Raw genomic sequence first — 11,978 nt, forward strand, 5'->3', positions numbered from 1 at the left:
ACTACTTTGGATGAGGAACCAACATTAAAAAAAAAAAAAAAAAAAAAAAAAAACTATGGCACATAAACCTCAAAATCCATCCGAAGAGAACTCCGCGTTAACAGATGGGTTAATACCTTGATTGCGCGGATTCCTTGGTCTACCCTCGGATCCCCAGTATCAAAGGGGTTGATGCGATACAGCACAACATATTACCCAAAAGCACAACCAAAGTCCCTCGCTACTCGGCTACCCTCTCGGACGAATTATTTAGAGTTTATCGTTCTCGGACATCGCTCTAGCATGCATCGCGCAGCACTCAGCAGTTATCCCGGTTAGTTCCAAGAGTTTAATTTATTGAGAATTAACCTTGTTATGCTTGATAATATTTGTAAGTTTAAACTAGTTGGAATCTGTGTTAAAGCATTTTTCTGCCTGGAATATCATTAAGGGCAAGCTTATATTTAATATTCATGCATAAAGTAGTTGTTACGGAGAAGAAAGATATGTATAGAGAAATAGACACATATTTTATTAAGACAAAGGAACAGTACAGTGTACAATGAAAAGCTGAAACAAAACTTACATTGAAGCTAACTACGTAAGTAACGAAAAATACAAGAGAGTGAAGATAAAGCCGAGGAGGTAGCACAGAGGAGAAGTTGGCTACTGCCTCGAGACCTTATTCCTCCTCAATGCTTTTGCACGCCCATAACTCAGGCAGCAAAAGAACCCGACTTAAGCCTCACATCGCTGAGGGAAAGATGCAGGGAGCCGGAAGCTGAGGAGCCTTCACCAAAAATTTGCCTGCAACAAGGCAGAGGCGCTGGGGGCGGAGAATCTTTCTTCTGACACACCAAAAATTTGGCATGAACAGAACCTGCTTCGGATTTTGACTAAAAGAGGGAGAAACACCCTTTCCCCTCTGTCAAACTGGAATATTCTCTTGAATTTGTGCCTCCTTTGCCCGTGCCTCACCATCTGGAGTCTCAGGAGGACACGGCGCCTTTGTGGCGGAGAGAGCTCTTTTGCCCCAACCCTCGCTTCGAACATGATGTACTAGGAGAGAAGATTGAAGGATTTGTGCGAAAGTAAAGCGACTTTCTCTCCTATTTATTTAAGAGATAAGGTGGAGGCATTTTACTCACGCGGCGTCCCAAGGAACGCTACAAACAAAATGTCTCTGGCTCGATTTCCAACGTCGTCTGCAACCCTGAGGCTAAAGGAGTCTCGAGAAGGCGCACCTCGAACACTGGGACGCCAAAAAGTACCGCGTGATCAAAGACTACGGAAATACCTCTTAATTTGCGGGCCCAGTAAATTCGCGGCCCAGGCCCGTTCAGCATAGGAGCCCAGGGACAGAACCAAGGCCTTGCATGGTCCTTGGACCCAAGCCTATGGGAAAACCAAGTACAAAAAATTATAATTATTACAAGTTTTGGACAGAACCAAGGCCTTGCATGGTCCTCGGACTCAAGCCTATGGGGAAACCAAGTACATAAAAAAATTACAAGTTTTGGACAGAACCAAGGCCTTGCATGGTCCTCGGACTCAAGCCTATGGGGAAACCAAGTACATAAAAAAATTACAAGTTTTGGACAGAACCAAGGCCTTGCATGGTCTTCGGACCCAAGCCTATGGGAAAACCAAGTACAAAAAATTATAATTATTACAAGTTTTGGACAGAACCAAGGCCTTGTATGGTCCTCGGACCCAAGCCAATGGGGAAACCAAATACTTTGATAAGAAAAGGTTTGAATTTCGTAAAGATGGGTTACTTGATAAAAATGTCAGGTCACTTCATCCACGGCTTAAACACCATAAAAGGTTAAGGCCAATAAAGGTGTAAGGAAGGTGGTGGAACGCCCCAGCATTTAGTCGTATAAGAAGGCTGTTCATTTGGTGGGTGATATATCTTCAAATGGTTATTCCTCACACGGCATCAAACCTTCGTTTTTCTCCTCGGCTAGCAGGGGGTAAGTATTACTTTTCACTGGTCGGCCTTATTGTGCCAAGCATTTCTATTAAAGTTATGACGACATCTTTTTATTATCAAGTATTTTGGTCTTAGTCGTCATTGGTTTAGATGCTACATTATTGTGCCGAACAGCGTTTGTAAATTTAAAAAAAAAAAAAGAAGGCATAGAGACAAAACATGCGAAATAAAATAACAACAATTTTTATTAATACGAAAAATTATTACAACGTACAAAAAGGGGCTCAAACGAGCCTATACAAAATGTGAACTGCCTAAGCAACAATTACATCCGTAGTACAGATAAGTAAACTGTCAGGCGTCTTTTAAACTCGTCTTCAAAGTCTCTACAATCTCTGCCTCAATACTGCTCATATTACGATAAGAACCTTCTTTGGGAAAAAATGAAGGAGAAGGAAATAGTAAGGAAGAAATCAATGAAGAAGATGGAGGACATGAGTAAAGAAGGAGGAGAAGAAGAGAGAAGAGATGAAAAGAAAGAAAAAGGAGCAAAAGAGGGAGAAGTGAAAGCACCAGGATGGATCTGGTGCTGGGAAAACTAAGAAAGGGAGACGGAGGATAGCACCAGTGAAGGAAAAGAGGAAGAAGTAGAGACACTTAGTCCCTGCCTCGATCCTGACTCCCAACACACTGGAGCCATACTAGGTATGCTCATAGGAGAGCGGTTGGTACTGATGATGGGTGTTCTCGACTCAGTCACGCCGAAAGTTTGACGTGACAAGTCCCTGTTTCGGATTTTGACTGAAAGAAGGGTAAGATTGATTTTGAGTCTTCGCCATCCCTGTCCCGATCGAGCCATAATGAGCTTTATTGGAACATGGCGCTTATGGGAGGGGTTTGGCTCCTGCATCACTCGTTGTTATGGTAAAGTGTATCACGATTTAGTTTATAAACCAGTGGGTAAAATGAACCCTAGGGGAGGCCAAGTATTTCAAATCTCAGAAGGATGAAAAGGGATTCTTTACAAAAACAATAACCTCCTCCTTTCCTTCTTATACAGAGGGTGGAGCGGGAGACATTTAATAGGTTCAGATCTCCAAAGGAATCTGCCAACACAAACATGCCGGTTCCGTTTCTCCACCCCATCAAAACAAACCGCCGAATTAAAGTAGTCTCGTAAATAGTGGTTATTAAAAGCGCGTTTTGGATACCCAAACGATAAGAACGCATCAAACGCGAAATCAAAAAACTGTCTCATAGACCGGTGCATTTCTTGGACAGATGAAGAGCCGCCAGCATTATTAATAGGCCAAGTTGATTGGGCCGTAGGAAGAGGTTCGACATCACCAAAACCCCCCTTTCCAACCAAGAGGTTGGACAACCGGGTTTTGAGGGGCTATTGTGGGGCCCAAATGATTTATGGGCCAGGCCCATCTACCCAGAGAGAATCCGAAGGCCCAAGCCGAGGAGGGTTATGGCCCAAACTCGACAAGATAGCCTTTGGATACCGCCGAGGGCAGTTCAGTCCTCGGCAAACCCAAAGTACCCCCAGAAAGAAGGGTAAAAACGGTATAGGACTGAAACTTGGAAGAAAGATCTAAAATATCCAGGGAAAGCTGCTGTTACTGCCATTTAATGCTCTGAACCTGACAGAGCCGCATTCTTTGGCTTTTACAACCCTTCCCAACGACTTTGGGTATGGACTGACGGGACAAGTATCAGCCCTGGAAAAGTTGACCCTATACGTGGATGAAGGATAGTGGACGCAGGCGAGTATAAAAGGAAAAATAAGGAACCTAGAGAGGAGGTTGGGAAAAATGACCAAAAACCAGAGCCTCCCAGCCCACCTCCAGGAGAAAGACTCCAGGGGTGAAGGAAAATTTAAACTTGTACGAACACCACGAAAAACCCACCGCCTGTCGATCAAGGCCTAGCCTTCCAAACCCACTCTCTACAAATGATATTGTTAGGGCCTTTTCACGTGCGAACCCGACACTGTTACGGTCCACCACGAATCGTGTCCTTACATATATATATATACACATAAACACCATGAAGTGCCATTTGAGCTACAAAACTCTTGACAAATAATTTTTGTTTATAATCTGATACTACATAGAATTAGTAGGCTGTATGTTTCGGGCTTCAATGAAACAATGACTCGCTTGGAAGACCTGAAAGGAAGAACACACAATTAAAAGGTGACCGAGGTGGACCGGCCAAGTACCCTCTGATGATTAAATTAGTTTTTCTCTGAAAACTAGAGTTCTGGCTTTAGAGGAGTAATCTTAGAAAAAACTTACCCTGATTTGATGTAGGCGAGTCCTTATATAGAGGGTCTCAGAACGGTTATTTGCTTAATAACTTTCCCAAGATTTGTGGGAATTAGTAAGTTCAAACATAACCTCCACAACGGCTATGGAAGTTATAACCTCCAATCTCATCCGCTACAACTGCTCCTAGAAGTTAAGCATTTGTGAGGAAGTTATAGTGATAAATAAGAGTTTTGCTCTCATTGTGGTCTAGATCTTCAACATATGTGGGTAAATTCCATCATTGAGAATTTCCTACGTGTCACGTGATCGTCCAAGCACTTTTCCCATGGACGACCTCTTTAAACACCTAACCCTCGGCTCCTGGACGACCCCTATGGATGATCCAGAGATAGTAATCATTTTTTGCTTTCCCATCATAATCTTATTAAAAATTAGATTCACCAACCTTCAATTATTAAAAAGCGTGCATATGTTTACTCCAAAATAGACTATTTATTTATATCATCAATGAATCACAAGAAATAATTTGATACTTATAAACTAATTTTATGTGGTCAAAACACACGATTAGTAGGTCTCATGGTGATTTTAAACAGTAAGACCTACTATTTTGTGAGAGGAGTGGGTATAAAATTATATTCAGAAAAGCAACTATAACAATCACACCTTGCTCTGCTGGAAATTAGAGCATTATGATATGTGGTTTCAACATCATCTCTTCATAAATATGAAATAACCATGCATTTGAACTCAATTTACACATTTCATTTGAAGCTCATTATCCTATCTGAGACATTAATTATACATTCATAAAGGATTCCATGTCTGTTTATGTGCAAATTATAAGAGCTCAAACCTCAGTTGGCTGTAGCCTAAACTGTAACGAAGAAGGTAGTTTAATTAATTAAATTATAGGGTTTTTATAGAATTGACGGTTCATGACCACAATTTCCATAGAAGCATGCAACAACGGATTAGTATTTGACCTAAGGAGGCAAATCAGTTGATCAATTTAGTACTTCATTGCAACATCCCAAATGCAACTCCTTATTTTGAGAAATACAAGAGTGTTTACTGTTTGGTGGCCAAGTATTATCAGAGGAGGCTATGCCGTAGCAGATCAAGAATAATGTAATGTAAGACATCATGCTGGTAGCTGCAAAATTGTCTCTAACCCTTTTTGTAATAGAATTTTATGTAGCAGATTGAATTTTTTTTTTCTTTTCTATTGAAAGAGAGATAGAGTAGGCTGTTGTGTGATCATTTAGGAGCGGTTGTACTTTGTTTTGTTGCCCAAAGGTTGGTTGTGTGGTGTAGGTCACCTGTGTCGTGCATGTGTCAGTGTCTGTTGTGCTTGCACAGTCATATCATCCTACTTTCGACTATGAAAGTAATAATTCATAAGGATCTTTTGAAATTGAAAAGAACACTTACCATGGTCTTTAACTCCATGAATAGTGGGAAATGTTCTTTTCCATTTATTTGTATTTTGTCGAAGTGAGACATATTCCACTGCTGTGGCGAAATTCAAAATATCAAACACCCCCTCTCCCCCTCCTCTTCCACAGTTAATTCTTGAAATTATGATATTTATTTTGAATTACATTACTCATTGAAACACAAAACATCTAGAGATACAACAATGTAAGAGAATACAATGATTACAAAACAATTATAAGTTATAACAATGTAAATGCTTACATATCATGAAAGAACTTGTAGGTTTTGATATCTTCTATGATAAACTTGACTGCACCAATGCAACCCAACACTGCAACAACTGAGAACCAGGTAGATATTGCAAAATTAAGGAGCTGCATTGAAAGGCGACATTTGGCATCCTTGGGCATTCTTCCCGCTTTCAAATATGCCACAGAAGGGAAGACAAAATCCAGTGGAGTGAACCCAATTGCGCCACAGATGGACACAAAGTCCCCAAAAAAGGGCATGGCTGCAGCAATAAGTGTAATAAGAGCCATGTAAATGGAAGTAAAAATAAGTCGGACAAGGTATTTTCTCAGGGGGTAACGGCCAGTAGCTTTGCTGGACAGCATATTTTCCTCGAAGTAGGCATATGTTGGCCTGCAATATATCTAAAAGAAAAAATTCAATTAAAAAAGGCATTGAATTCATAATCGTTTAAAAACATGACTAATGCAGAACCAAGAGAGGAAGTAATAATAAAAATGTGGGAAGATGCCAGTATAAAAACACAACATTGCAAGAATTTCGCTTGACATAGACACAGACAAAAAGAAATTTGAAATTCAAATTATGATGGAATGGTGATGCATCACTTAAGAAAAGACCATTAAAGAATAAATGAGAGAGTACAAGAAGTCATGATTGAGAAAGCTTGTGTTCTGTTGACTGCTCACTTTTTTCAAGACTGCATGTATATATGGCTGTTCTCCATTTTTCTATTTTCGCAATTTGATCTATACTTCACAAATTGCTGATTTCTATGGTGTAAAATCAAAGAATATTTGGTTATTAAATTTCTCATTTTTAGGGATTTATTTATAGATACCTAATACTGAGAAAGGTTTGTCACATTGCCTTGTTGTTAATGAAGTTTTCAGATGTTTGCATCAAGCGTATTCTGAAATCTATATCACACCCTTCTTTTCATTTTATAGCTAAACTTAAATTATAATTCTGTCCTGAGAATAAAAATAATACAAGAAAAAAATAACGAAGAAGAAGAAAGAGAGCAAGAAACAAAGACCTATCATGTAAACCTATAATGGTCAAGCATGTTACATTAAATGCAACTTTTTATTTATAAAACCTTAAAAAGAGTACCTGATAGCATCCAGATATTTGTATCACAGCAAAGAGATTTGCCATAACAATTGTCCATTCAGGAACGCTTAGAGAAGATAATATGTAAGGCTGAACTTCTGATCCAAAAGCCCAGTATCCACAGGAGGCCAGTTGCCAGTAACTCAGGATAATGACACTGTATGCTGCTGATACACCCTTATACATATTCTTCCTTGCAGGTTCTCTCATGGTATTCTGGAAAGTAAATGGTTGTTTATAGTCACCATATTGATTGTTAAGAATGTGTATTGTTCAAAAATATTATCCCTTAGTTCATCTACCAGTACACAAAAGCCAAACAAAAATAAAATTTGACTTTTAATAGATGGAAAAGGAAAATCAACATAAGAATAAGAATGAAAACCCCTGAATTTATAAAATATTTTTTATGACATGTTACCTGTATTTCAGGAAGCATTGCATCTCCAAAAGAAAATGCAATTATCGCAAGAGCATTAAAGGCTCTAAAGGTCTTACGAGAGGAGCTTCCTTGCAAACTGTAACTTATTGAGTTTCTGTCAGTCTTCTTACCTGGAAGGACATGAAATCAAATAAAGCCAGAGATGAAGCTATGAAGATACTAAATTTTATGGAAAATACTGGTTCAAGCAATAAAGCTATGATGCAGAAGGCAAAGGAAAACATGACAAGCCCACCATCATAAATTGTCACACCAATGGTTGTAGCTGCAAATCCAATCGTGCTGAAAGTGCACAACGCATTTACCCATCTCAATGAGTGGATATCAGGAAGCTGAGAGAGAACAAGTTCAAAGGCTCCAAAGAACATAATGAAATGCTGCAAGGTTAAGGAACCATCCTCACGAAAGTATTTGTAAACTGCCTGCGTACGTATATAGATGGAACAGAACAACAACACCCCCCCCCCCCAAAAAAAAAAAAAAGAAAAGAAATAAATGAACAGTAAGAAATAAGGAGGAACGCATATCATAATAATCTATCATTTTAAGACTGCCTAACCTTAAGGCTGCTCCCAGCAGCAATTTGAATGGCAATGTTATTGCCCAAAGAAGCCACCTGCTGAAAAAGTGCAACAGACCAATAACCCCAGAATCCTTCAAGAATTGGGGAAAAAAATTCCAGTCAAATAACCAGAAATACATATGGTGAAAAAGCGATACAAGCTAAAACAGTTAAAAGATCCAACTTAAAACACAGGTTTGGATTCTAAATACTGAGATATTTTAACTGTATGTAAGCACTGTAGTTGGAAAAACAAGTGCATCACATGTAACTCAGGAAAATAATTGTCATAATTTAAAACAAATGACCACAAGAGCTATAGCTCATCAATTGAGAAATGGTAGGTATTAAGTTCAAACAAGTTGTGCCTTACATTTCAGGTAGGGAATAGGATTTGGAATCAAGTGGTAATGTTCTAATGCTCAGAAATGTACCCAACAAAGCTCTAATACAAAAGTTCTATATAGAAGAATTAGAAGGACAAAGGAGAATACAATTTTCATCAGGAGTAACTTCATCTTCACCCTATATACATATAAATGTCCATGGCAATGGACTTGAATTGTAAACATTGTACAAGTAGCCACTAGAAGATAATTAATAATAGTTTTCTCAGATATTGTGACAATAGCAGGCATCTAACAATCAAAGACAAGAAAATTTTCTAGCTACAATGTTAGGACTCTGATTGGGGGTGCATCTGGTGTAGTGTGTTGTGGCTGTGTTAGGTGCAGTGGATGCTTGTACAGAGATGCAGGGGATACTTGTACAGAGTTGGTTACAAGTTAGTTGATAATGCATTGGAAGTTGTACTTGGTTAGTTAAGTAACTAAGCTGTGTTGTTTTGTACTTTGTTAGTTAGTGAGTAGGGTATAAAGCTCAATACTGATTGTAATGTGAATTGAATTGATGAATAATACATTGAATAGTCATTCTTGAAATGCTATTGGAGGTTGATTCCCTCGAAGAATCGATGGAGGCCTATTCCCCTTGAAGAACTACTAGATTGAGAGCAATAGAGATTAAGGGTCATTTGATTCCTATCATACAATAGCAGACATCTAACAAGCAAGTACAAGTATGATAAGCTCAAACCAGTCAGTGATGCCATTCTAAATAATTACAGCTGAAATGGGAAAAATTAAATCTGAATTCCTTCTTTTTTCTAGATTTCTCAATTCTTGGATATCTGATCTGAGTTCTCCTAATTAATCAACAAATTTAAGTAGTGGTCTATGATAAACATAAAGCTGTCCTTGAAACAATTTTAAGTTTTAATCTTTTCTTTATAATATTCTTGCTATTGATGTCACTCACTCACTCACGGTTGTTTCTTTTCTTATATTAATATTAATATTAAAAAGTGGAATTGAAATTAGAAAATACCAACCAAAGATGCTCTCAGCAAGTTCTCTATATGTAATGTGCTTCTTTCCATTCCATTTCCATAATGACGCAATCAGAAGGCTAGAATACCAAGTTGCCAATGTTCCGCTCACTAAACTAGTCACACCTGGGCAGAGGGAGTTGCAACTTAATTCTAACAACATATCCACAATACAATAAAAGTTCTTCTTTTTTTTTTTGGTATAGGTAAAAGCTAAAATAGATTTCATAAAATATAATTTAAAAAATATCATAAAAAAAAGGTAAAAGATAAAATAGAGAGTATTAACCAAATAATTAAAATTAGACAAGAAAACTAAAATTAGTAGTTTAATTTAAAGCATTAATATAGACAAATTTAAAAAAAAATATTCATACATAACAACCCGAATTAAGTTAGATGTATGGAGTATGATTTTCATATATTGTAAGGCCTAGGTAGGAATTAATAGGATAGATAGTAAAATTATCATTATCATCAACAATAACAATATTATAGTAACATTAGCTCAGTTCAGACCATACTTTCTTTTCCCGATAGAAAATCAAGTAGCGCATTTGTAACCAAATTATTATTATCATCAAGATCAACAATATTATTATTATTATTATTATTATAGTATAATATTTTGCTAATAGAAGCTGAATAGTGTCGTCTCGGAGATTAGAAGATATTTTAAGGCATCGCGCGCGCGAGGTTGCATAATATCTCTTATAATATATATATATATATATATATTGTCAGTCCCACACCACACCGTTGTGATGATGAAACAAATGAATGATTTCTGCTATATGGAGACACACTTTGTTGTAATTAATTAGTATATGGGACTCTGCATATTTATAATTATTTTGCATGTTTATTCAATTGTTGCCAAAAAAAAAAAAAAAGAAACAGGAAAAAAGAGATGTTAAGCGAAGCAAGCAGAGCAAAGAGAAGAGTTTACAGACCAAGAGGCCAACCGAGAGAAGCAAGAGCGAAGGGCAAAGGAGCGTAAGCAGCTGGAGTGGCAATCGTAGTGGCCACATGGAAAGCCGCGTGCTTCCACGTCCCTCTTCCTCCTTCTTCTTCTTCTTCTTCTTCTTCTTCATGCTTCTCTGCTGCTGCTGCCGCGGGTGGCGTGCTCGGAATAATGTCTGAATGCATTTTGCACCAATTGTCAGCTACTTGGACTATTGGAGTTGAAAATAAAGCAGTTTTACTTTTATTTATTTATAGTTTCTTTCACGTCCCAAAAAACCAAAGCACTCTCGTATTTGTGTGTATGAATACAATTTTTCTGTATCACATTTTATATTCTATTTTATTTTTCATCGATCATAATTTATCATATGTTTATTTTTTTTATTTTAAATTTTGACTATTTTATAATAAAAAAAATTAAATAAATATATGGTAAGTTGTACTTAGTGAAATATAAAATAAAATACAAATAAATGATACAGCAAATTTGTATTCATGTATTACACTCCTTCAGTCTTTCCTTGTATTTTAATTTTGCTTATTTGTTTGGAAGATAAATTAAAAAAATATTTTAAATTCAAAACGTACCTTATGTGAAAAGTTTTATTTAGGATCTATTTTTATTTTGTTAAAACTAAAAATTTATTGCTAAAAATATAGTAGATAAAGGTAAAAATTAGTTGAAATAGTACCGTAGAACCCATGAATAGTATCAAAAAGTGCAGTGAAGTCATGAATAGTAGCAAAAATAAGCTGAATAGTAAAATAATTTTAATTTTTCATTGGTATCCAAACACACACTTAGGTGGCAATTCGTGTTCATGTATCGAGTTCGTGTCACGTCAACTTATGAATATCCGACTATATAGGTCAACATTAACCTAACATGTTTACTAAACGGGTCAAGATTCATCAACTTTAACACAACCCATTTATTAAACGGGTCAGTCGTGTCTACCTATTTATTAGATTTTCTCAAAATGAAAAAAAAAATTATGAAAAAACAAACAAATAAATATTTTTAATATAAAATTTAGAACTAACGAATAACTACATTACAAATAATTGTTAAAGGCCTTATAGCTGAATTGGCACCTCCCCATGTACAAAGTGCTTGGGAGTCTAGGGGGGAAAGGGTTCGAACTACAGGATTAGCAGCATGTTGTAATTATTTCTCAAAAAAAAAAAAAACATTACAAATAATCATTCAAAATTAAAGCATATCTCAATTCACAAATAATCAATCACAATATGTCAAAGAAAATAAACTACAACAACTAATAAGTTTATATACCTAAAGTTTGAAGGGTATATTGGTGAAATGTCTTTTAATTAAACGGGTCAGATGGGTCAAACGAGTTTTATATGTTGAACACTAACCCAACCCGTTTATTAAATGGGTCAGTCATGTCAACCCGAATATGACACGAACTCATTAAGTTTCAACTCATAACTTGCTAATTTTGTATCGTGTCAGATTCGCAAGTCATATCCAATTTTGCCACCCCTACACTTCCACCCTCCAATTGTTATTGCACATTGAAAATAAAGGTTTAACACACATAATCACTCCCTCACAAATAGTACCAAATTTAATTATAAATTAATAATAATAAAAATCAAAT

General features: G+C 36.7%; 1 protein-coding gene across 2 annotated transcripts; it reads right to left on the reverse strand.

The window, feature by feature from the left end:
- Positions 1–5,687: 5,687 nt before the first annotated feature.
- On the reverse strand, positions 5,688–10,557 carry LOC115972063 (GABA transporter 1-like). 2 transcript variants are annotated; one of them, XM_031092212.1, is made up of 7 exons: positions 10,341–10,557; positions 9,391–9,513; positions 7,998–8,092; positions 7,674–7,860; positions 7,418–7,548; positions 6,997–7,212; positions 5,688–6,284 (listed from the first exon to the last, which is right to left on the reverse strand). In XM_031092212.1, the coding sequence occupies exons 1-7, from the start codon at positions 10,534–10,536 to the stop codon at positions 5,889–5,891; spliced, it is 1,344 nt and encodes a 447-aa protein (XP_030948072.1). In that variant the 5' UTR covers positions 10,537–10,557; the 3' UTR covers positions 5,688–5,888. The 2 variants fall into 2 exon arrangements, with proteins under 2 accessions (XP_030948072.1, XP_030948073.1); XM_031092213.1 differs by lacking the exon at positions 9,391–9,513 and having other exon boundaries at positions 5,785–6,284.
- Positions 10,558–11,978: the final 1,421 nt, after the last annotated feature.

Source organism: Quercus lobata, chromosome 12, assembly GCF_001633185.2.
Source record: "Quercus lobata isolate SW786 chromosome 12, ValleyOak3.0 Primary Assembly, whole genome shotgun sequence".
In the NCBI taxonomy this organism is placed as follows: domain Eukaryota; kingdom Viridiplantae; phylum Streptophyta; class Magnoliopsida; order Fagales; family Fagaceae; genus Quercus; species Quercus lobata.

Bases quoted from the DNA above. Each gene is read 5' to 3' on its own strand.
- LOC115972063 (XM_031092212.1), bottom strand. From the start codon at position 10,536: ATGCATTCAGACATTATTCCGAGCACGCCACCCGCGGCAGCAGCAGCA. The intron at 7,861-7,997 runs GTTAGGCAGTCT...ATACGTACGCAG, and splicing joins CTGCTGGGAGCAGCCTTAAG to GCAGTTTACAAATACTTTCG. The intron at 7,549-7,673 runs GTGGGCTTGTCA...ATGTCCTTCCAG, and splicing joins TGGTGTGACAATTTATGATG to GTAAGAAGACTGACAGAAAC.